Source organism: Trachypithecus francoisi, unplaced genomic scaffold (assembly GCF_009764315.1).
Source record: "Trachypithecus francoisi isolate TF-2019V2 unplaced genomic scaffold, Tfra_2.0 Lachesis_group11, whole genome shotgun sequence".
In the NCBI taxonomy this organism is placed as follows: Eukaryota; Metazoa; Chordata; class Mammalia; order Primates; family Cercopithecidae; genus Trachypithecus; species Trachypithecus francoisi.
In genome coordinates, this window is record NW_022681456.1 from 113,133,844 (window position 1) to 113,159,535 (window position 25,692).

The 25,692-nt window shown below is 33.7% G+C and overlaps 1 protein-coding gene across 1 annotated transcript in view; it reads right to left on the reverse strand.

Moving 5' to 3' along the window:
- Positions 1-23,569, reverse strand: part of PIK3C2G (phosphatidylinositol-4-phosphate 3-kinase catalytic subunit type 2 gamma) — a 408,211-nt gene extending 384,642 nt beyond the window's left edge. The window contains exons 1-2 of the mRNA XM_033222744.1: positions 23,049-23,569; positions 3,535-4,290 (exon numbers count right to left, since the gene is read on the reverse strand). Of these exons, the coding sequence (XP_033078635.1) occupies positions 3,535-4,212 (678 nt within the window). The 5' untranslated portion in view covers positions 4,213-4,290; positions 23,049-23,569. The remainder of the gene's footprint in view (positions 1-3,534; positions 4,291-23,048) is intronic.
- Positions 23,570-25,692: the final 2,123 nt, after the last annotated feature.

A 25,692-nucleotide genomic window follows, 5' to 3' on the forward strand; every position in this document is an offset into this window, starting at 1 on the left:
TATACAAGTAAATATGTGAATGCATGCTTCATTTCTTGGGAATATATACATGAATAGCTTGGGAATATATGAATGAATAACTTGGTCAGAGAGAGCATGTAGGATTAAAGAAACCATTCTTGTCTTATGCATTTTAAAACTCTGTTATTAGATATGTACACATTTCAATTTATTATCTCTTCCTGATTGACCATTTTAGCATTACAAAATGATCCCTTTTTTCTCAGCCCTGAAATAATATTTTTGATATTAATTATCATGCAAGCATTTTTTCCTGATTGAATGTTAAGTCTTTTTGTTTCTTTTACTTTCAATCTATCTCTGCCTTTGTTTCTTATGTCCCTCGTAGACAGTAATTGAGTCCTTCCTGTTTTTAATCTCATTTGTCAATTCCTGCCTTTTGTTTGGAATGTTTATTCTATTTACATTTAGTATATTTATGGAAGTTGTTAGATTTAAGACTGTCTTATTTATATTTGTTTCTATTTGTCTTTTCTATTTTATTCTGTTCTATTTCTCCTGACATGTTTATTTTATTTTATTCTTCTGCTGCATTTTTAGATTTTCTTCTTTTTTTTTTTTTAATAATTCATGATACTAGCTCTAGGAATTACAATATACACTCTTAACATATCTCAGTTTACTTGGAGTTACTACTGTACCATTGCATTTAACATGTATGAATTTACATAGCAAAATAACATTTAACCCCCTTCCACCCATTATGTTATTACTGTCAAATAGCTTTTATCCACATACACAATAAATCCTATAATAGTATGCTATTGTATTGCTTTAGTACATTGCCTTTCAAAAAATTTAAAGTAGTCATTTGTATTATTCAACTACTATTTCTATTATTCTTCACTCCTTCCTAGATTCCATCTGGTGTCCATTTTCCTTGTACCGGAAGTATTTAATTTGGCACTCTCATTTGTCTGCTAGCTGACTAATTTCTTTCAACATTTGTTTATGGTAATGTCTTTATTTTGTTTTTGGATTTGAAATATATACTCAGTGGATATGAAGTATGTTTTATTTTCTTTCAAAGATTTAAAAATGTCATTCTATTGTCTCTGGCTTCCATTGTTTCGAGTGAGAAGTTTCCTTTTATTCACATTGTTGTCCTACTGTGTAAAATCTTTTCTTCCCTTTTTGCCCCCTTCCATAATTTTCTCGTTTAATTTTTAGATGTTTGAGTATAAATGTCTATATGTGGCTGTCTTTGCATTTATTCTATTTATTCTTTGGGTTGTGGTGAGCTTCTTAGATCTGTAATTTGATATTTTCTATCAAATTTGAATAATTTCCTGACCATTATTTCTTCAAATTAATTTTGCTCCCTATTTTTCTTTCCTCTTGTTAGCATTCCAGTTGTCCACATATTATGCTTCTTGTCTCATAAGTCTCTGAACCCTTGCTCATATTTATATGATCCCTGTGTTTTCTCTACTTCAGTTTGGATAATTTCTACTATTTTGCTTTAAAATTATTATTTTTCACCTGTTCTTTCCTATCTGTTGTTAAGCACATCGAGTAACTTTTTTATTGCATATATTTTGTTTCCAGCACTGGACTTGGCCTTTGTTTTTGTGTATTTGTTTCTTGATGTTTCTAATTTCCTGCTGAGATCATCATTGGGCTAGCCATTATGAACATCTTTACTTTATCTACTTGAACATACTTTTAATAACCAATTTAAAGTCCCCATCTGTTAATTCCAACATCTGGATTATCTCAGAGGTTCTTTTGACTGATAGAGTTATTTTCTTGAGTGAGAGCCAAAATTCCTTGCTTCTTTACATATCTATGCATTTTTAATTTTATGTTGAATATTGTAGATGGCTCATTATGAATCATCATTAATTTTTTTTCCATTGGCAGGCAGTTAAAATCCTTCTTGTCTTATTTGCCTTATTATTCTGACTTTTGGTTGTTGTTAGGCCACATCTATTTTGGTTGATACAGCATTCATTTTAGAGCATGAGTTTTACTCTTAAGACATGGCTTTGTAGCTTCATTTGAATGCCTGAAGTGCTCATCTCAGTCTCTTCTCTAATTTGGCCCAAATTTCTGCCTTGTAATTTCAAGCCTGTGTAATTAACACAATGCCATCCAATTCTCAGTCAAAAGCTGACATTATCTACTAAGCCTTGCAAGCATATCCTAATATTGGCCAAGCAGTAAGTCCTCTCTATACCTCTGACCCATACCCATTTCACAGCTACCTCTTCTTTAGCACTCTGCTTGTCAAATCATTGCTGCTTCTGCAACTTGGAACTGCAGGCTGTGCCTTCGCAGTCAGTGATACTGCTGCTCAGATTGGGCTCCACCAGCCTGCGCAGCAGCATGAAATTGCCCTCAGGCATAGACTGAGATGATCACAGGGCTCACTTTTCTCAAGGATTTATGTTCTGTACTGCCTATTCAACACCTTCAAGCAACTGCTTCATTTATTTCGTCTAACTGTATAGTTGTTTTTAAGAGTAGGGAAAGTTTAGTAGTTATTACACTATTATGATCAGAACTAGACAGCCTTGCCAAGATTCACTGAATTTGAATTTAGATATTTTGAGGTGCTACCTCTTTTGCAAGTGAATTCAAATGAAGTAGAATTAGATGTTTCTTTTCCTATGCACTTACTCCACCTGTTATTTTACTATGTTGCCATTATTTGTTTGCAAGTTAACATGAGCAATATGCTATTCCTGAATTCAGGCATCATATCTTTTCTTCTTTGCATTATTCTGGATAGCATATCACAATATATTTTAAGGATTTTAAAAATAGTTGTTGTATTAAATAAAGAACCCGTCTGCCTCACCCAGGAAACTACAGCTGCAATAATGTTTCTTCTTTTTTAAATCAGAAATAAATATTATTTACTTCTGATTTTACTTGTGTCTAGACTCAAGCAGAGAAACAGAGAAGTCTTCAAATGCAGAAAAAAGCTCTGGTTACTAAAATGATTGGAAAGTTAGTGATAAAAGCATTAAGATGAGTCACACAATGAATACTTAATTTCCTACCCTTGGAATGATCTCGATAGAAGTTGCCTGCTAATCGTATAAATTAGGAGACTCTGAGTAAAGGGACATTTTTTCCTACCAATAATAATATAAAGTTCCAAATCATTACAATGTGACTTAAAATATAAACGTAATGAAACATATTTGTGTTTGCGTATGTGCACTAAACAAAAAATAGAAAATATTATCAGTTAAACCTTCAACTCTGCTATTTTTATCAATGAAATGAAAGTACCATAATTAAAACTAAAGAAAATTTTATAATAGTTTTGATGAAACTGGAACTGGAACCTTATAGATGATATTTTAAAAAATTTATTTCCCTTTTTCTCAGAAAAAAAATCTTTAATACAAGAACACATCATTTGTGAAAATATTTTTTCAAAAGTAATATGAATAGATTTCCCTATTTAAGGTTAGTTACCTTCATCACCAAATTAACATAATACATTATTGAATGATTCTTTCAGATTCATATTTGTAGATTGACATGTATTATACATACCTCTACGTTCTTCTGCCATGTACTTTCCCCCATCCCGGGTTGAAGAGAGCCTTTCAAAAGCATCAAAGAGGGTTCCACAATGTTCACATGTCCACTCCTTTTATTCTCTTCTTTGGGCATGAAATCAGTTGAGAAGGACGAGTTTGTAGGAGGAATGCTGCTTTCAAATCCTATATGGTAGTTATGGTTTTCATTTTCTAATTCTTTCTGTAGATCAATTTTATCCAAACTTGTCAATGATGGAGCTAAAATATTGAATCTGGAATCATCAGCACCATGATGTTTTCCGATGGGGCTTCCCCAGGGGCATTCTTTATTCATATTTTGAGGTTTTGGTAACACAGAAGGACTAAAACCAATTGCTGGTGCTTTTCTAACTTGATGCCAGGAGAGTTCACGGCTTTTAGAAGTGAATTCATTCAAGGATATTTGGTGTGCTTCGTTTAATGAATGCCCTTTTGAGTCCCATTTTGGTGCAACAGGCACAAAAAAGGTGTTTTCATCAATTTCACTCTCGTTGTGTGGAATTTTGCCACTGATCTCATCTACTATCTGATCAAAACCCAGACTGACTTGGCTAGAAGAATGGGGTTGATTTACAAAGAGAAATTCTTGGTGTTCATACTGCTTTTCATGTGATTCATTGGGATTTGGATCTGTTTGCCAAGAATATGCCATTTTTTATTTTATGTAACTGAGAGGGTTGACTCTGCTCCAAATATCTCCTTGATAATACAAAAGAAGATAGAAATTTTCCTAGAAAAAGCATAAAATGAAAGAAAAAGTATTTAATTTGAAAGAAAAGAGCTTGTAAGATAGATATAGGATAAATAACAATAAACAAGTGTTTTGTGGGCTTTTTTTTTAGCAAGTGAAATAATTCCTTAAGTACTTTTTATAAAACTCTATCAGGTCTTACAACATTATGAGTCTGAAAGGAAAGTATTGACTGGATAGACTGACAAAACTCCTGTGATAGAAAAATAAGTTCACCTCACCTCAATTATAATGAAAGTTTCATGAATCTATTCAAAGTCAATATTCCCCTTTTTCTATTAAATATCCACTTATCATTTGAGTACAGAGGGAAATCTGTAAGCATGCTGGCATGCTATAAAGTCTCTTTCTTATTAGCTTAACAGTCTCTTCTTGACCAGCAATTACCCCATCCATAGACATAGTTTTAACTCTTTTCTATCCACCACAACAAATCACCTTAATATGGTTAGCTAGACTTTTTCCTTTTCCCCAAAAACTCTAAATAATTGCAAAGCCTTTTATACTTCCCTAAAACTACTAACATTAAGTTCATCAATTGACTTTACGTTAGTAAATTCAAAAGACAGTTTTCAGTCCTTTTTGAATTTATCTTTTCACAGAATTTGATACCATTCACCATACTTGTAATTTCTGGCTTTCTTACTTTGGCTTTTCATGACACTGAACTTTCTGAGTCTTTCCATGTTTTTTTTTGTTTCTGTTTTTTCCTATTATACATTTTCCATCATATCCTTGTCAGAGCTTTTTTTCTTCCCTATTATTCTTTTATTGTAAATTATTTCATACCTCCTGTGGTTTAAATTACCATCCCATCCATTTGTCAATGACTTTAACCTTGGCCACTCTTCTTATTACTTAATCAATAGCTCCATCTGGATATCGTTTAAGTCTCCAAATGAAAGTCCAAAACTAATCATAATTCACCCAAGAATCTGCTCTTATTACAGTGTTCTATGGGGCAAAAAAAGACACAATTATTCACGCAGTTGCTCAAACCAAAAACCAGAGTTTCACCTTTGAATTCTTCCTCATCTTTCTTCTTCTATATCCAATAATCCACCAGTCCTTGTAGGGTGTACTACAGAAATACATCTTGAATCTGTCTTCCCCTCTCTATCACTACCATAGTCCTCATTTAAAGCTTTCATATTTTCACTTGAAATATTGTATTGACTCTGGGACTCCTTTTCCATTTTCTGCAATTCATTTTTGTGCCCTATACAGTAATCCAATTATGTATGTTTTATTTAAGACATTAACCAAATATCTCCACTGGTTATAGTTTTTCAGTGGTTCCCTATTATCTCAGGATAACGTTTATTAATTCCTCAGTTGACTTGGAAGTTCCTTAATGATACGTGACACTGCACACTCTCTAGGTTCATCTTATGCTACTCGGTTTCATTCTCTCCTTTTCATCATCCTGGCCTTTTGGCTCCTCAAAAGGACTTCATTTTTGATAACTGACATTTTCCAGGGTGTTATCCTGGACACTCATCCTACTTCTTGCCTTGCTAATTCTTTTTCATTATTTAGGATTTAATTGAAATATTACTTCTTCAAAGAAACCTTCTGAATGCCCTGGGAAGGTAAAACTACTGTATATTTTCTACAGTTTACACTTCTCATTGGGACTAATAATTACACCTGTAATTACATATGTACCATTTCACCTTTCCATTAGATCAGCAGACCACATTTGTTATTGGTTTTTCTTACTTATAACTCAGTGTCTCGTCCATTGCTTCACTCAGAATAGATGCTCTTTTCTTGACCATATTATTTAACAAATTTTTAAAAACCACAGTTAGGAGAAAAATGAAATTGTGAAGTATTTGCTTCACTTTGATGGATTTATTAAGTATCTTGACAATTATGTGTGCATGTGGTAAAGACAAAAACAATTTTTAAAGGATAATTCTGGTAATGACTATCAAACATTTCTTTATCAATCTTTTTTGCAATGCAATTTGATGTTTATTATACTGGCATTTAAATTTTTTTGAAAATCATAATCACCTAAGAAATAAATGAATTAGATTTATTATACTTTATATATTCAGTAAAGTAATTGAACTAACTGATAAATTTGGGAACGATTTTCAAGAGATGTATGCAAATGGTGTATATAATAAAGTGTTAACCAGAAAATGAATCTCAAAATATTATTTAAAGCTGTTATAAGAATTCATGAGTCACATAGCTATATCATTATCTACCTGAAACGCCCGTTTCAGGAATGGCAATTTTTCTCTTGATGTTTCTAGCATAAGCTATGTTTCATTGGAGCAAATTGTACTCCTTCAACCATCTGTCATGGAACTCAGAATTTGTCAGCAGCTGTGACTTTAATTTTGACAACAACACTTAATATTCTGTTCTGCTCTTTCTTAGCTTGACTTGTTCCTTGTAGTTTATTATGGTAAATGTAGCTACATTAAAGTGACTTTTACAATTTTTGATTTTTTCAAAACCTTGAGTTTTTTTAATTTTATGGAGTCACAGGAAGGTCTTTAAATAAGGTATCAGTGGTCTGATGCTGCAATTAAAGACTCCTTTAGGCTGGACCATCTTGTTATTGTTAATGATACCTAACAGTTTTTGAGCACCTACTCTGTGCTAATGCTTTATATATGTAGATATTTATATGTTTTAACATGTTCATTTCTCACTTCAATCTGTCAGATATATAATATTATTACGACCACTGAGCAAAGAAACGGAGGAACAAAAAAGTGTATTAACTTACCTAAGGTTTGAGTTTATGTTCACAGATTTATTATAAACAGGGATTAAAGGAGGGACACGGTTGAACATGACATACTAGTATAACATGTAGAGCATGCCTGGATTTTGGCCCTGAAACAGAGTATTCACTCAACTCAACTATCTCCACTAAAAAGGGTTAAAAACTTTTTAATTTTTATTAATAACAACATTTTTTTTTCAAGTACTTCTCACAGCAAGCTTGAAATGGGTTAGAAGCCTGTCTGAAAAAATTTCATTATCATGAGATAAAGGAGAATGAGAAATATCTTTTCATACTGAAAATGTAATAAAAACACAACCTCTTCCAGATCCATTTCTTAATATTAAATTTGGTTGTTTTAAGAAATTTCTAATAATTTTCAATCTTCTTTTTACCATCATATTCTAGAAGCTACAATATTTCTTAGTTTATAAATAAACAAAAATGTTATTTAGTTCCAGCCAATAAACGTTTGCATTTTGCATTATGAAGTAATATATAAAATAATTAAATGTCATACACTTCGACTTTGAAACAGACTACACATGTAGTTTAAGAGCAACTGTGACCTATTTGAGAAGGCATGTCTAAGAGTCCCTGATTTAAGTAAGTCTGCAGAACTATAGAAAATGTATTTCATAGACAAAACTGTGTCCCCTCAAATATTCCCATGTTTTGATCCCTGGAACCTGTGACCATGGTAAGTTACCTGGCAAAGAGGATTTAAGGCTGCAGATGAAATTAAGTTTCCTAATTAGCTGACCATAAAATGGAAAGATTATCTGACTGGACCCAGTGTAATCACCAAGATCCTTAAAATGGGAGAAGGAGAGAAGAGATCAGACTGCTGTGATATGAGGACTGAATCCACTTTGCTGGCTTTTAAGATGAAGAAAGGGGCCACATGGCTAGGAACATAAGACATCTCTAGAAGCTGGAATGGTCAAGGGATCTCTCCCTTGGAGCCTCCAGGAAGGAATACAGCCCTGATGAAATCTTGATCTTAGCACAATGGGACCCATGTTGGACTTCTGACTTACAGAACCGAAACGTAATAAATGGGTTGCTTTAAGCCACAAAGTTTGTGATAATTTGTTACAGCAGCAATAGAAAAGAAATACAATATATAAACTGAAAGGTATTTCCTAAATTAACTGGAAAATCAGAGACTAGAATAAGTATAGAAGACCACACAAAAAAACAGCTCTCTATTATTGGTTGTAAAGTTCAGCTCAATTCAAACAGTGATATTTGAAAGGTGGTATTATTGACAACTCCTTAGTGTACCATAATTGCTTATAACCTTGTATTCAGTTCAACATGCAAGAGGTCAGTTTCTCTTGAGGATTAATTAATTACTTATCTGGCATCAAAGAGAAAGTACAGACAAAATTTCGGCACCTATCAAGAAAAGGACAGCCTCTGCCAGCTGCTTCTATTTTTTAAATCTACAAAGGTGTAAGTGTCATTCAAATAACTCTAATGTTCAGAATAGGAACAAAAATGTTTATTTTACAAAAGAACAGCAAAAAAGGAACCTTTCTGAGAATGTTTGTTCTTGATCCAAAAGTCCTGCCCACATTACTAAGAATATCTACAGGAGGAAGATGAGAGAAGTGTGGAAGAAATAAATTATGGGATTAAATAAAAATGATCTTTATTTCAGATAACAAATTTTAGGAATATAAAATTCACCAGTGTTTTAATTTACATAAATGTCATGGGAGATAGAGATTGTGCCAAGACAGGATGTGTCAATGTTTAATGAACTAAACCACCTGTATTTTTAGTGAGGTGGAAGGGAAGTCTATAACTATGGCTGCTGACCTGGTTACTGAGAGGGCTCTGAGCTGGAAGGATATTCTGAAATTCCCAAGTCTCTCTTCATCTGCTCAACAAATTCCCAAGTATCTCCTCACTTGCTGAACCAAGTGTATGTATTACACAGACACACACACAGAAAATCATATTTTAGCAAGACATAAATCTGACCTTTCTCAGTTCAATTTGGTGTATAGAGAAGACAATAACCAGATAGATAGACAGATAGATAGATAGATAGATAGATAGATAGATAGATAGATAGATTTATCTTTTATTACTTACATTATCTCACTTTTTTCATTTCTAATTTGGAATTGAGTGATAAGGTAAACATTTTATTATTTACGTAAGCTCTGATACTATTTTTATTTAAGTGAAGACAAGAGTTGCTTGGGAAAAACATTCATCTTTACAGTCTTGATTAGCTGCCCTTTTATGCGAACAATTGATGTTTTCTTATTCACATACAATCTGATAGAAGCTTCACTTCCCATTAAACTGCCTAAAGATTCTTGCATATGGAAAATTCAAAGCTGTCATTTATTCTCATTTTTGAGAGATACTGACTTGAAAGAATACATTTATTTATTCACACACCTATTACTCATTTGCACATTTGTTTATTCAGTAGATGTTTTTAAGTATATATGTCAAGCACTGTACAGAGCACTTGGAATACAAAAATGAATACAAAAAATATAAAATACAGCTCTGGCTTTCAAGTAGGTCATAGACACAAATTTCTATTATTGTACAATATAGGAATCACTTTAATAGACACAGTCTCCATTTATTTGTAGGATTTTATATAGAATATTATTAAGCTTTTTTTGCCTTGGAAAAAGCAAAAATAAAATTCATGAAGAACATATCTGAGGTTTGCATGTTGGGTATGTTTTTGTTTAGAATGTGCAATATGTCAAATATGATTTTGTGCAGGACATTAGACCTGATTTCAAGAATGTTTTGATTCCTAAGCATTGTTAAACTTTCAACCATAAATATAATAAAGCAGTTGAATCAGTAATTCATTCAATGCCTCTGAGTGTGTCTTAGGAGTAATAAGACAATAAAAAGGTAGCCTCCTATTTTCACATAACAACTTTGGGGTAAATGATTTGTGGGAATAAAGCTTGCTTCAGGGAAAGACATGGAGAGTGAAGGAAACCCACAGACTGAATCCTGATAGCCCTTCAAATATGACACTGGCTATGGGGGCTGCATGAGTGCAACCTAGTGGCATTTGAGGAAGAAACAATGATTCAATTATTGTCAGACAAATCTAACCTGAAGAGAATTCCAGGACAATGAGAACGTTTACTGATAAGAAGATGTGGCTGCTGTTTGCTTTGTCTACTGCAACAAATATGCAGATCCCCTTCCTCTGTTTAAATCTTGTTTGACTGAGTGTTCACTTAGTAATGAATGAGAGGATTGGAAAATTATTTTCAATAATTTATTTGCTGCTCAGAGAATTTTTTTACATTAAAACTGTAAGCAATGTCATTAGGAAAAGAAGATTTCAGTGTGTCAAAGTGAGTGGGGTAAGATTTCAAGAATAGAAGATTCCTAAGCTAACTTGAAGGAAGTAGTTTTTCTGACAGATTGAGAAGAGGAAGAGGAGGTTCTTAAATTGGTTTCCATACAGAGGATATCAATTTGGCAGTCAAGTCAAAAATAAGAAGACAGGAGTAAGAAAAATAGAAGATAAGCCAGGCGTGGTGGCTCACGACTGTAATCCCAGCACTTTGGGAGGCCGAGGTGGGCGGATCACGAGGTCAGGAGTTTGAGGCCAGCCTGGCCAACATGGTGAAACCCTGTCCCTATTAAAAACACAAAAAAATTAGCAGGGTGTGGTGGTGCACGCCTGTAATCCCAGCTACTTGGGAGGCTGAGGCAGGGTAATTGCTTGACACTGGAAGGCAGAGGTTGCAGTGAATGGAGATCACGTCACTGCACTCCGGCCTGGGCAACAAGAGCAAAACTCTATCTCAAAAATAAATAAATAGGATTAAAAAGATGTGCAATATAAAAGGAAAAAGATGAAGTGAATGAAGACTGGTGAAGACATGAGAAGGCACTTTGTTACGAAGTATTAGGTCATGAGTCACAGCAGTGAAAAAGACCAAAATGGTCTTACATTCTTATGGGAAGGAAAATTGTCACCAGACTTTTTGGCAGCAACACCTTGTGACAGAAGCAAATAATATGATATATTTTAGATATTCAAGAAAAGAAAACTGAACCAAGGACATAAACTGACTTCAAAATTAAAGCTTCTCAAGCTGTCATGGCTCCGGAACTGAGGAAACATGCAGGAACTCAGGAAATATTGTTCTTATGGACTTTTATTAATAAATACTGGAGAATAAGCTTCAGACACTCAAAATGACAGAGATATATCAACATAAAGACTGTTGGTGAGAATTAAATATATAACATGTTCTCTTAGAGACCTCAGACAGACAAGGGACATATTGAAGACAGTTTAATATGGCTATGTGAACTGACAACATAGACACAGTTCAACTTTAATAAAAGGTGGAGGACATGAAAATCATGTATGCATTTTTAAGAAAACTTTTTATTAATCATAAAGGTGACTGTATTAGAATTTTTATCCTAATAATATTTTGTGTGTAATGCTGGATTTTAAAAATGAGTAATTCTAGCATCCCCAGAGTCTCTCTCTGTCTCTCTCTCTCTCTGTGTGTTTGTGTGTGTGTGTTTGTGTGTGTCATTTCTTATAACTTCGTTCCTTGGAAGGCCTAGAAGTAATGTTCATTTCAGTACAATGAGCATTCCTCACATTCAGATTGTGGCACTCAAACATCATTACCTACTAAAAGAAAGCAAGGTTGCTTGGTGGACCAGTTGACTTCAGGTTTGGGCAGATAATGTATACGATGAGCTGGGATGTCCTGTGACTCTAGTGAGTAAGAAAGACACAAAGACTACGAGGGTACTTCAATAGAACCTGGGAGCTAACTCAGAGAGGCTCTTACTGGCCTCAAATATGTTTATATCCATGAATTCACATGACACACATTCATGCACAATGAATTAATTGTCTTTGTACAATGCAGGGTTAATAAAGTAAACAATCAAACATTTATTTTGTCATAGCTAAAATAAAGCTGTCACTGGATAAATAAGTAATAGATGAGGCAAAGTTTCTCTTTGTAGAAAAGAAATAAATAAATGAAGAAAGTGACGAAATTGCATTATCAATATTTTACAGCAACTAATGAATTATAAAAACTAGGCATCAAGCATTGGTGACTGCTAATATCACAAAAAGAGAGGCAGCCAGGTGTTTTGTGCTTCCTGATAAAGAATTCAAAACTACCATGAAGAAATCTTGCCAAAAATTCTAACTTGAATATATTTGATTAAGCCTCTAGATTTAATTACCAATGCCCAGGAAATATAGAGGGCAGAGACATGTTAAACTAAATCAGGTGGAAATCTGTACAGAAAAAATAATTTGGTTTCTTTAACAAGTAAATTTCTAGAAAAAAATTAATGGAGCAGAAATACATTAATTAAAAAATACTTTAAAATACCTGCTCTCCAAAATAAGGGAAAATAAAGCCATGCAATTTAGGAATGAACACTTGCTTAAAGAAATTATATAGAAAAGTACAGAAGTGATGTCAGAAGAGTGTTTACCCTTGGGGAGAGAAAGGGCATTGTGTTTGGGAGAGTAAGCAGGGCTTTCTGGACATTAGGAAATTTCTAGACATGGGAGGTGATTACAAGGTTGTTCAATTTCTAATAGCACATTAAGCTGTGCCTTTATTTTGTGTAGTTGCAAATATCATCAATTTAAAAAGTATTAGGTAGCATGATTCATTGGATGTATGAAACTGAAGGACTTGTACAAAATCTACATGAAGATGCTGAATAAGCAGTTGTTACATGTGGGTCTTGAATTGAGGTGACATATCTTATAGTTTATTCCATAAGCCTCTTTTAAAGAAGGTTAAGAGATTAAGAAGAGATATCAATACGAGAATAAAATCTCAGTATAAGAGACAATCGGTATATAATGATGGATGGACCCCAACAAGAAAAGTACAGAATAGTCTGAGAGGTAGGAGAAAAATAATAAGCCACTGCCATCTCACTTTGTCCACCTGTGGTCCTGGTAAGAGGAAAATAAGTGAAAAGCAAGCTGCTTCCTTTTAAGGACCTGATTGAGAACTGCAGATATCACTTCTTCTCACATCTCATAGGCCCTAAATGTATAACAACAGGAAGGCTGGAAATGCAGTCTCTTATTTTGTTTGCCAGGGGCCTAGGGAAAAACATGAGTATTTTATTACTAAAAGGAATAAATGACCTTATTTAGAAAAATCATGATTGAATGGCTTTGAAGTTCTCTGGGAAGGCTGGAGTTAGTGTGTGAAATGAAAATGCTGAGCCAAGTGTAACTAGCAGAAAAGTCTCTAACAGATGTGGAGGAACAAGGTCAGAGGAGGTCAGCAAGTAGAAGAGACATGGGGCAGTAGAGAAGGATGTCTGGGGACTGCAAGGAGTGGAATTTTATACTGTGTTGAAAAGGAGTGGCCTGGTAGTCAACAGTCATTTAGAAGAATGTGGGCCTGTCTCCTATTCCTTGGTATGTGAGGCATGGGACAAGGAAGAGCTTCCACTAGAGTGTTGCAAAAGAACAGAGTCCTAAGGGAGAGCCAAGTCTTCCTTACAAAAAGAGTGTAAAGGAAGCCTAAAAAAAATCAGCAAAACATCTTGCATAGATTAAATCTCAAGTGAAAGAATGTGTCCTACTTTGTATTTCTCAAATTGAGATTCTGTCGCTCTTCTTGCTTTTATGGGAAAAAAATGCTAATCATTTCGGATGCAGTTCTTAAAATTATATTTTTAATTTAAATGCCTTTTAAAATGTATATAATATAATAATAAAAGGAGTTGGTATGTTAGTAAACAACTTCAGGCATGTCAAAGTTACATTTTTGGAATATGAAACTATCCCTTAAGGGGATTTATATTTAGAAAGCATCATATCTTTTAACCATAAAGTACCCACAATAGACTGTTTTCTGTTATTTTAAATTGTCTAGAATTAGAGTAAAACTATAGATCATTGTAGAGCTAGCCTACATTTTATAGAATACTGGTCCAAAACCATTGGGATTGGTTTAACTCATAAGTTTTACCTCACTTGGGAACTAAGCCACTGCAGATTTTCCTTGAAAACAATAGTAGTCCTTGGGCCACATTTAATGTTATTCCCTAAGCTCAACATAATTCTACAAAACTACAGCAGAATTTCAGCACCATTTAGTCAAAGGTAACAGGGGTTAATGAGAAAAAAAAATGTGCTCAAGAGAGTTTCATCTTTACTCTTCATTAATAGCTGCATGATAAATTAATCTTTGGATAAATTAATAAACATTTCTAACATCTCAAATTCATTATTAATAAAAATAAAGATATTAATAACTACCTTCCATAGTGTTAATAACTATTATTTAACAAAAACTTGTTGGGCCATGCTCAGTGGCTCATGCCTGTAATTCCAACACTTTGGGAGGCAGAGGTGGGTGCATCACCTGAGGTTGGGAGTTTGAGACCAGCCTGGCCAACGTGGTGATACCCCATCTTCACTAAAAATACAAAAATTAGAAGGGCATGGTGGCTCACACCTATAATCCCAGCTACATGGGAGGCTGAGGCAGGAGAACTGCTTGAACCCGGGAAGTGAAGGTTGCAGTGAGCTAAGATCCCGCCACTGCACTCCAGCCTGGGCAACAGAGCGAGATGCCATCTCAAAAAAAAAAAAAAAGTAACTTATCAGTAAAAAGTAACTTATCAGTGTCTGACAAATAGTAGCCACATCATTTTATAATTGCTATTTGGATGTATCCCTTAATCCATTAATTTTGTCTGTTTTATTTAACTGCTTCTATGCATTTTAACTGATAATAATAAAAGAATGTATATTGTCATCTTTATTTCCATTTTGTGTGTTATTGTTAGTTACCAATGTAATGCAGCAAAATTTTCCACTCATGCAAAAGGTTTTTATGAATATTTCACTGTGAATGTAAGTAAGTAGCAGAAACAAATAATTCCATCATAGTTTCTTCTTTGGAGAACTAATATTGTTCTGAAACCAAAGTGGTAAATAGTTATAGCTCTTAAATGAAATCTCATTACATGGTAGTCACTTTCCAGTACATGGTAGTCACTTTCCAGGACATGGTTTGAGAAGACTTGTATGGATGAGGAAAACTTAGGGGAGGTAATGCTTCTTTACTGCCCTCTGCCAGATGCAGGAGACGGGAGATAAACTACACATACCCCGATGTATCTATTGCTGTTCTAGTGGCTAGAAACATGTGGATGTTTTTCACCAAAAAAATAAAATTTATAGGTGAATTGATTATTCAAAATATCAAAAATATGAAAAACTACTTAATGATGTCTAATACTAACATAATTGTTAGCATGAGGATATAGGTTCTTAAGAAATCTAAGTTTCAGCTGGCACAGTGGCTCACACCTGTAATACCAGCACTTTGGGAGGCTGAGGCAGGAGGATAGACTTGAGGCCAGGAGTTCAAGACCAGCCTGGTCAAAATGGCAAAACCCCATCTCTCCTAAAAAATAAAAAAAAAATTGCCAGGCGTGGTGATGCACGGCTATAATCCCAGATACTTGGGAGGCTGAGGCATGAGAATTGTTTAAGCCCGGGAGGTGGAGGTTGGGGCACCGATATGCACCACTGCACTCCAGCCTGGGTGATAGAGTGAGACTCTGTTTAAAAAAAAAGAAAGAAAGAAATCTAAGTTTCGACTGAATCTTCGACAAAGTTATTGTTATGGTGAATGATATATTTGATATGAATATGATTTAGAGAAAGAGCTAGAATTTTTTTGGAAAGGTAAATGTAGGTAAAACCAATAATAAGGTGAATATACTGGTACTTTTTAATGCTTCTGAGAACACAGCACACACAATGATATATACCACATAAAATTACTTTTTAAAATATGGCTAATATGCACTGTTTGAATAACCATATTTTATTTTCACTATTTAAAACAAGTATCTGAATTATGTCATATGATTCACTGCATAGGAAACACAACAGTGGGAATTCATGTAAAAATCAATGTAGTATAAGAGTTAAATGAATTAGTATGGGAAGGCTGAGTGAAAGAACAGATAGGTAGAAAAATTCAGAAAACTTTGCAACAACCTGAAAAAGGTTACAAATTATAAAATTAAAAGCTGGTAAAATAGACTGTGGTTTTAGGAAATAATATCCTTAATGATACCTCTAATCTTAGAATAATAATAATAATAATAATAATCAAGACACTTAACGCCAATACAGTTGACTTGCTATAGAACGGTATCTGGCTGGTAACATATTTCAAAAAATTAAGCAAATATTTTATGAATTGAATAAGCAAACAAAAAATTCATTGGTAGAATAGCATTACCAACCACAAAGACTGACATGCATTCAGTCAACTAAATTTTTATCATATGTCAGTCAAAATGGATTAAACAGAAATGGAAGGAAAACATCCACACGTACTGGTTGGCACTTGCTTAGTATCTGGAGGAGAATAAATATGCCAGCCTGAAAAAAATGGTAAAAAGATGGTTCATTTTCCTGCTACTGCTGGATTGAGAGATACAGGGTCTGATCAATTCCCTCCACCACTCTAAAAAGGTTGCTCTGTTGCACAGCAACACCTTTCAGTAGCAAGGAGGGCCACATGGCCACTTAGCTTTCTACATGCTTTCTAAGACTAAAATTTGCATTAATGCAAAATGTCGCATCTATGGTGACGTGCATCACGTAGGAATGGGGGATGAATATTTGGGATACAAAAAATGCCATGAGAAAGTACAAAAACAGTTCACTACTGGCAAAAGAAGGACTACATATTGACTAGAATTACCTAGATATGTATACCTTCTCAAAATAGTCAATCAGACAATGAAAGCAATATAGATGAAGTCCAGAATTTAGAGAAATTAAGTGACTGCTAGTGACCAGAAATCAGATGAAGTCTGTTCATATTTACCATCCCTTTAGTTGAAAATCTGAGAAACATGCTCTAACAGGTCAATAATGAGAGGAACCAGGCAAGATAAGCTGCAGACGTTATTTATGAGTCATCAATGGAGAGAATTCAAAGGATGAGTACTTGGGAAAAATGTGTTAATATAGATGTGGGAATATACTATAAGAAATAAGAAATAAAGTGAATGCTTATCAAGATATAAAAGATCTTACTTCTGAAAAATAAATGCTATGTATAACGAAGTAATTATTATAAAAACAGTTATATGTGATTTATAAAATTAAGAAATCATGTGTTCTATTAAATACTCTATAAAATTAAAAAGTAGCAAAACAAAATGAAAAAAAGAAATTGAATAAGAGGCAGATGTCAATAAAATGGAGCTTAATGAGATACTGAGATGTGAAGAACCTGAAAATTCAGTCACATATTTAAAATATTCCTTAAAGCAGAATTTATACATCAGAAAACTAAATTTTGAAATAAAAATTGAGAAATACTATGAATACAGAATAAGAGGAACAAGTGATAGAAATGTATAAGAAGTGATACTACAATTGTAACATTCATAGAAAGGAGAACTATCACTATATTATGGAAATCCTAAAAATAAATCAGAAAAAGTAGAAACAACCAACATTGAAGATGGCAAAAAAAGAAAACCTTGAATATGCATATCACATCTGCATATGTATATGGCACATATCTACATAACCAGAAAATATATGTATACTGTGATAATTTCAAAATGAAGCATTTACTCAACATGAAAAAAATGAAGAAAAAGAAGAGAATGAGGAGGAGGAGGAAGAAGGGAGGGAGGGAGAGAGGAAGAGAGAAGGAAGAAAAAGGAGGAGGAGAAAGAAAAATCCATCTGGACATACAGTTTACTTTTAAAGACAAACTGCCTTAAGATAATGGAACTATGTCTACATAGTTCTAAAGGTAAATATGTTCTATACCAAGAATTCAGTTTGTGTTTTGTATGTAAGAGCAGCTAAAACATATTCGAACATATGTAAGTGCTCACAAACCTTTGTGCACTTCTAATGAGTAACGTGCATCAGGCCACAAATTTTTAATCAAAGTAAGAACTCAGTAAGAGGGAACTAATAGTAACTCTTTAAAAATCAGTCAACATTGACTAGGTCTAAATAATGATTGCAAATATAATTTAATAATTTCAAAATTTACTCCATATTAATGAGCAAGATGAAGAGTCTTAGATTATATTTCAGCTAAAACTGAAAGGCATGGTAAATTTTCTGTCTTACTAGAGGAAAGGGGATAAAATATGCTGTTCTGTTTCTATCAATTTTTTTAAAAAGTTCATATATATTTGTTTGTGTCTATAGAGTTATTAAGTATTATAGACCTACTAGGTGGAGAAAAATACCGTCCGTATTTTCCAAAACACTAGAGGAATCAAAATGTGATAACATTTACATTATATTCAGCAGAAATATAGGAAATTAAAAGTAGCTTTTTTTATTTTTATAGGAAATAAAAAGTAGTTTTAAGAATAGCAAAGAGAACAGGCCCTCTAGGATCACTGACATCTAATGATGATAAATATAAGCAGTTAATAGGATTAAGAACATTATGCAAATATAAATTTTCTATTGCATAGTGTTTCTGTTTTGTTTTGTTTTGTTTTTTTTGATGAAGTCTCACTCTTGTTCCCCAGGTTGGAGTAAAATGGCACGATCCGGCTCACTGCAACCTCCGCTTCCTGGGTTCAAGCGATTCTTCTGCCTCAGCCTCCCGAGTAGCTGGAATTACAGGCACCTGCCACCATAACTGCCTAATTTTTATATTTTTAGTAGAGACAGGGTTTCATCATGTTGGCCAGGCTGATCTCGAACTCCTGGCCTCAGGTGATATGGACACCTCAGCCTCCCAAAGTGCTAGGATTACAGGCATGAGCCACTGTGCCCGGCCTATTGCATAGTTTTTGTAACAGAAACACATAAAAAAAATAAAGCAAAGTTAAAAGCATTGCCAAATATATTACTCCAACATACACACCTACACAAACACACACAGAGCGACATGCAAAATGAAGCAAGAAAGGCAATATTAGTAACAGAAAACTGTAGGCTAAAAGCATCAAGACCATTTTATTGAAATTTTTACGTAAATTATAATATATATAGGCATTTACGAAGCAGATAAAAGTGTGTATTTTAAGATGAATTAATGGAAACTTCTGGAATTTTATAACCAGCTCAATTTATTAACTAATATTAACTTTATATTTATATGTTTACCTTTTCCATCTGCTAAAGATTGAATCCTTTTATCAATAAATCATACAAAAACATTTGTTTTGCATTTAATTTTGGATTTATTCATACTTTCTTAAATGATGAAGCATAAATGAACATACTTAAAATGTAAAAAATAATTTTCTCACATCAGAAACCAAGTATCAAGGACATATTTGAGAAGGGGATTTAACCAGAGCCCAAGTGGCCAAAGTACAGATTAAAGAAAAATTTGCCACTAATTATTCTGGAGAAGGCTTTTCTCCTTGGAGTTTGAATAAATAGCTATATATGTGTATATGCAAAAATATAGAAATGCTCATAACCATGAAATAATCAAGCTGATGCTTATAAAATTATTTCAGTACTATGAGATGAGAATGTTATGAAGACTCTAAGAAAGAGAATTCTCAAAATCATTGAGGAAAAGGCTTGCTGAATGAGCAAGTGTTCATATGTTCCATGCAGACTTTTACAGCTGTAATTAGTCTGGTAAGACAGAAGAGAAAAGAGTGGTGACGCTGATCTCAGTCTGCAGAAGACACTGTGCACTGTGAGCCAGGTAGATGGTTTTTCTCCCCACGCCCAGAGAGTTTTCTCACAAGGCTGAGTGTTGATGAGAAAGTGTTCAGAAATAATAGATCTGAATTCAGCCTGTCTGCTCACACAGCTGATTTTCTTCTTTTGTTCTCAAATGCAATATTCCAAAAAATAGCTGTCTCCAGAAAAAAAAATGACTCCTACTCAAAGATGCACAGTAACAAGAAAGTAATCATAATGGGACCTAAGAAAAAATATCACAACAAAGGAGGAAGCCAATGTGATCTCGGGGGAAGAAAAAAGATGACGAATATAAGCCAATACTCAACAAAACTGCATTTCGAAAAGCAGAACAAAGTAAAAATGTGTTCTCATAACCTGTTTATCTCTAGAACATTACCATTAATGGAAATTTTTAAAGAATGTGCTTAAGAGTGGAAGGAAAATTATCCCAGGGAAGGTCTGAAAATACCAGAAGGGGAGGTGAGTGAACATGATAGTAAATATGTGGCTAATTCTGAATGTTGACTATATAAACAATAACAACAATTTCTAATCTGGAAAGCAAAATAAGTAAGATATAATTAAATACTAGACTATAATGCTATATAAGTGGGGGTCGAGCAATCCAACTTTAAAAATTTTTATATTGAGAAAGTACAGATATAAATTTTGATTTTTGAAGAATGCATATTAAATTTTTAGATAATAAATGTATATTCAGATAATACAGGGTATATTTTCTACTGGTAGAAAGAGAAGAATGAAAACAATAACAATACAACAAACATCAAGCAAGTTGGAAGAAGTTCCTAAGTGAGAAGAGAAGATGAGAAAAGGGTGGCACTGGTTTCAATCAGCTGAAGTCAGACAATTGCCTTGTCCTATCTTCAGTTGAAGCACAACTATAAATGTTCTCTAAGAGGAAGGAATGAACAGGTATATATCAGAAACACATAAATGTAAATTGGTTATGTCATATAAAATCTATAGATTGTTACCTTTTATTAAGAAAAAAAGCCAAATGAGATCTGTTACAGATATACCAGAAATTGAAGGATAAGGATAATGACTGCTTAAAATTAAAAAGATGAAAAAAGGTATCACAATTTGTAATAATATCAACAACAACAAAAAACTGATGTCATTACATTAAAAAGACAAAACAGACCTATTGGAAAAAATAATTCAGAAGGTAAAGAATAACACTTTATGAGGTAAAGATTCAGTTCACCAGGTGCATATCACAGATTTACACTTAAAAATAATTCATTTGAAATCTAAATGGCAACAGTTTGTATTGCTACAAGGAGAAACTGCTATAGCCACATTTATAATGGAAGAAATAGTAATCTCACATCATTTGTAGAGTGATCAGTCAAAAATATACAATTAACAAGCTTAATTAAATGAACATATATAAGATACTATACCCAGTACTGGAATTTACACCTTTCTAAGGACAAGATGGCTTATGAAAATTGATCATGTATTTGGCTAATTTTAATATAATTCAAAGTCAGTATTGTACAGACTGTTTTCTCTGTCCCCAATGCAGTCAAAATCAGTAAAAATAAGATAAGTTACAGAACTCATGTTTTTAAACTTAAAAAACATTTTTAAATAACTTGCACAGTGAAAAACCACAATAAAATTAGAAAAACTTTGAGATAAAAAATAAGGTTGCCAAGAAAAATACATATTTTTGCATAAGAAATTCAAAGATACACATCACTCTTACTTTACAGCTGAAAAACTCTTGAAAATATTTTAGCCAACAGAAAAATAAATCATAATAATTTAAAATGCATGAGTTTTGTCATAAAAGGTCTATTGCTAAGAGCTCATAATGGTTAACATGGATTTATGCCTAAATAATTTAATCATTCTTTTTTTCTTTTGCTATGATTATCTGTATACCATTTCATCAGATCATACATTTGGAAAATAGCAATAATTTAGTTAGAAATATAATACGATGCTTTTCTAGATTGAAAATGATTACTTCATCATGTTTTCTTCCTAAGCTCTAAGAGAATTGTACCATGTTTTGCTTCCTTGAAGAGAGCTTCCTCACGACTAAAATGACTCCAGCCTGGCAGAAGAAAAAGTGAAACCATAGCCTTGGGGTTCACAATGGCATCACAGGATCTTGTTTATTCAATGAATCAGTGAAGACTCACCTACTTACTATGAACCCTTTCTATAGAAGGTAGAAGTTGTCGTGTTTTTTTTGTTTTTTTCTTTTTGGTTTTTTTTTGGCCAGCTCACACATGGTCACACAAGCTATTTTCTTATGCTCAATTCACAAACTTGCTTTTTACCTGGTTTAGATGGCAGATAGATATGCGTGGAGAATAAATAACATGTCAGGGAAAGAGCCCTTGAGTTGGAATAAGAAAACCTTGATTAAAATCCAAGCTCTTAATAATATTATTAACAACATGAGTGGTATGTGTTCTTTAACCTCGCTCTCAGTCTGTTTCCCAATATGCAAAAATTACATTAGCTAATACATTTAAAAAGGTGATCACTATGTACAAGTTATACATGATGATTACTTTGAAAGAATGGGGTGTATCTTATCTCTAACTTAATCCCAAGCTTCAGAAATAGAATTGTTCATCAGACAAGAACATAAGGGAGCAACTGGGACACACAATAGGTTCACATTGGTCTCAGGGAGCTACCAATAAAGAGGGAGGCAGACAGCAGAGAGACGGAGCCCAGCACTGAGGGAGGAAATGGAAATAGAACAGAGCTTCTCTCCAGCAGGAGTTGCTGCTAGTTTGGATCCCATATGTTAAGCAATTCCACCTTCCATTTAACAAGAATTTCCTCTGGGAGCCACCATGGGGATGACATCTACAGGCTAGTGGCACGAGCTTCAAGACACTAAAAGTGTACACTAAGAAAAATCTACCAGCAGACATGAATGAAATAATTAGCTCAAGGTGCCGATGAAATGGTATGATATCAAATGCAATCTGTGGTGTCAGCTAGCTGGAGAGAGAGAGAAAGAAAAAGGCAGAGGGAGAGGGGAAAAGAGAGAAAGAATAGTTTATTCAGGAAAGATAAATCTTCTAGTTGTAGATTTGGGGGAATATTTACAAGCCAGATATCTCTGTTTCAAAATACGGCACAAACTCGCTCTGATTTTAAATTCATCTACCATTTTTGTATCACAGTATAATTAAAGAGCTATTTTGCCTCAATGATATATTTGAATCGAAATCTCATGCTATGTAGCTAAGTATAGGAAGTTTATTTGTTTTAGTTTCTTACCTGACGCATATATCTTCCTGAAATGAAACACGGTCTCATTTCTTTTCAAGAGTCAAATACGCTCACACAAGCTAAAACACTTCTATTTCAAGGGAACGCGATGCTTCCACTGGAAGCTTTTATTCCTGTTTGGCAGGTTGGGCATGTTTGGAAATCTATTTTTCATCAAACCCTGAAGGGTTATATGGAAAAAAAAAAAAAAAGGTTTGTACTGACGAATAGAGGATGTAAGCCAAAAACCTAACAATAAATTAGCTTTTCTGTGCTAAACAGAATTCAGGCCAAACATACTGATCAGCAATATACAAACGAAAATATATTTTTTTAAAAATGTGTAAGGTCAGCATATTTCCCCTCAAAGTACAGCTAAGGTTATTATATATTTAAATATGGAGGTGGTTGGATGTGGTGAAACCAGTGGTCTCAATTTGCAGGAGCAGAGGTGAGCCCTTGAAAAAGGGACTCTAGCCATTCTGTGAGTTTCAACTATCGAGGTATTTTCTTTATTTAGTTAGAATTTAATAAGTTCAATTTTTTTCTAATTTAGAAAGATATTCATTTTTTGTTTAACCTTAGGACGCATAGTAAATTTCAATTTAAATATTTTTAATCTAATAACATTTGAAAAGAAACAGCAAAATAAAACAATATTTATAAGATTAGCAAGTCGATTAGGTAGTTTATTGTTTTGGTGTACTGCTCTTGAAATTGAACAATGTGTGGAGACTCTGAGACAATACAAGAAATTATATAATTAAATCCAGGTAAAACAGGATCCGCCAGAAGCAGGCCTGCTTTACTGGGAGAAAATTTTAGGAAATACAAATAAATTGGATTACTCTTGTTTCCAAAATATGTCGTAGGAACCTTTTGTTGTTGCTGTTTTTTTCTTCTTTTTAGATTTATATTAGTTTTATGTAAGAATGATTTCTTACATGGAAGGGTAGAGAAGAGAAAGTTGCAAATTATATCACTTTCAGGGCTACTCATGGAAAGATATTTACAGTATTGAAGGTTCACAATCGTACAACACCATCTCCCGACCCTTGTACCCCTTCTGTTCTAAACTACAAAGGTGTGAGAGGTTACAGAACAATGGGAGCTTGACCTAGAAGTGGAGGGTGATGCCACACAGGAAAACAATCATACTTTATATTTTAATAATAACCTGAGCTGCAATTCTTAGCTTTGGAACTCTGAGAAGATAGATGACTTTAAAAATAGCTTTACATGTAGTGTTTTTTTCCAAATACATTTATGCTAAACCCTTAAAAATCTCTTTAAATTAATTCCTAAAATGAGCCACTATTTAAGAAAAATAGTCCTTTCAAAAATTGAAACATTTTGGATCTACAAATCTCTTACCACACATTAAAGTAGGCTCATCCATTTTACAGGAGGACTTATGAGAGCTGGACTGGGTTGAAAAGGAACAATCTAATCTTGATAAAACTGAAAGATTAAGGTTAGAACAGTTTGATAGTCATTATTCATTAACAAGAAAGGGTACAAAAATGTACCTTGTACTTTGTTTCCTTTGAAAATATGTTCTTCAATATTTTATCTTTCCTTGTTTAACATGTATGCTTACCTATTTTAGTAGAACTTTCAATTAAAAGTGAAATCCAGAAACAACTATGCTTTTTCTAAAATTTACTTTTTTCATGGCTATGTCTTACGTCTAAAATTTAAACATACAAAGCCTCTGTTTTACCCGGTAGTAGTCTACTCCATGTTTTAGGTAAAGTATTTAAGACATAATGATCAGGCTTCAACAATGAAAAGCAAATTTTATTTAAAAATCAATCTTTACAGTGCAAGTTTATTTGATTTCCTATCTACTGTGTTAATATTAATCAGGTTATTTTGTTTATGCATTTTATTGTGAGATGCAAAGTTTTAAGTGTCATGGTGAACAGCCTTCTAAAACTTTCCTGCTTGTGACATTAAGAAATCAATGTCAAATTATATATAACCTTCTATTTTTTTCCAAATAGGCTTATTTCCCCCCACTCTAAACTAATGTAATTTCTTTGTTCAAAATTCCTCAATTTTCAGAACACACACTACAAGATGAGTTCTACAAGCATCCTTACTCATCAGCCTGTAGTCTTGCTCAAAACCTGGGAAACATTTTTCAAAACTCACTCGGCCAGTAGGTAGAACTTAGCAGAGTTGTCTTTAAAGTTTAATATAAAGAGTTGTGACCCAGACTCCGAAGCTGGCTACCTGCATATTTCATATATGCTCCACATTTTCCATCTCATTCTCTTTTTAATGTTATTCGTATATACCCATTTCAAAGCAGGATCTCACTTTTTTTTTTTTTTTTGAGACGGAGTCTCACTCTGTCGTCCAGGCTGGAGTGCAGTGGCCGATCTTGGCTCACTGCAAGCTCCACCTCCTGGGTTCATGCCATTCTCCTGCTTCAGCCTTCCGAGTAGCTGGGAGTACAGGCACCCGCCACCACGCCCGGCTAATCTTTTTGCATTTTTAGTAGAGACGGGGTTTCACCCTGTTAGCCAGAATGGTCTCCATCTCCTGACCTCATAATCCGCCCACCTCAGCCTCCCAAACTGCTGGGATTACAGGCGTGAGCCACCACGCCAGGCCTAGAATCTCACTTTTTAAGTCAAAAGTTCTG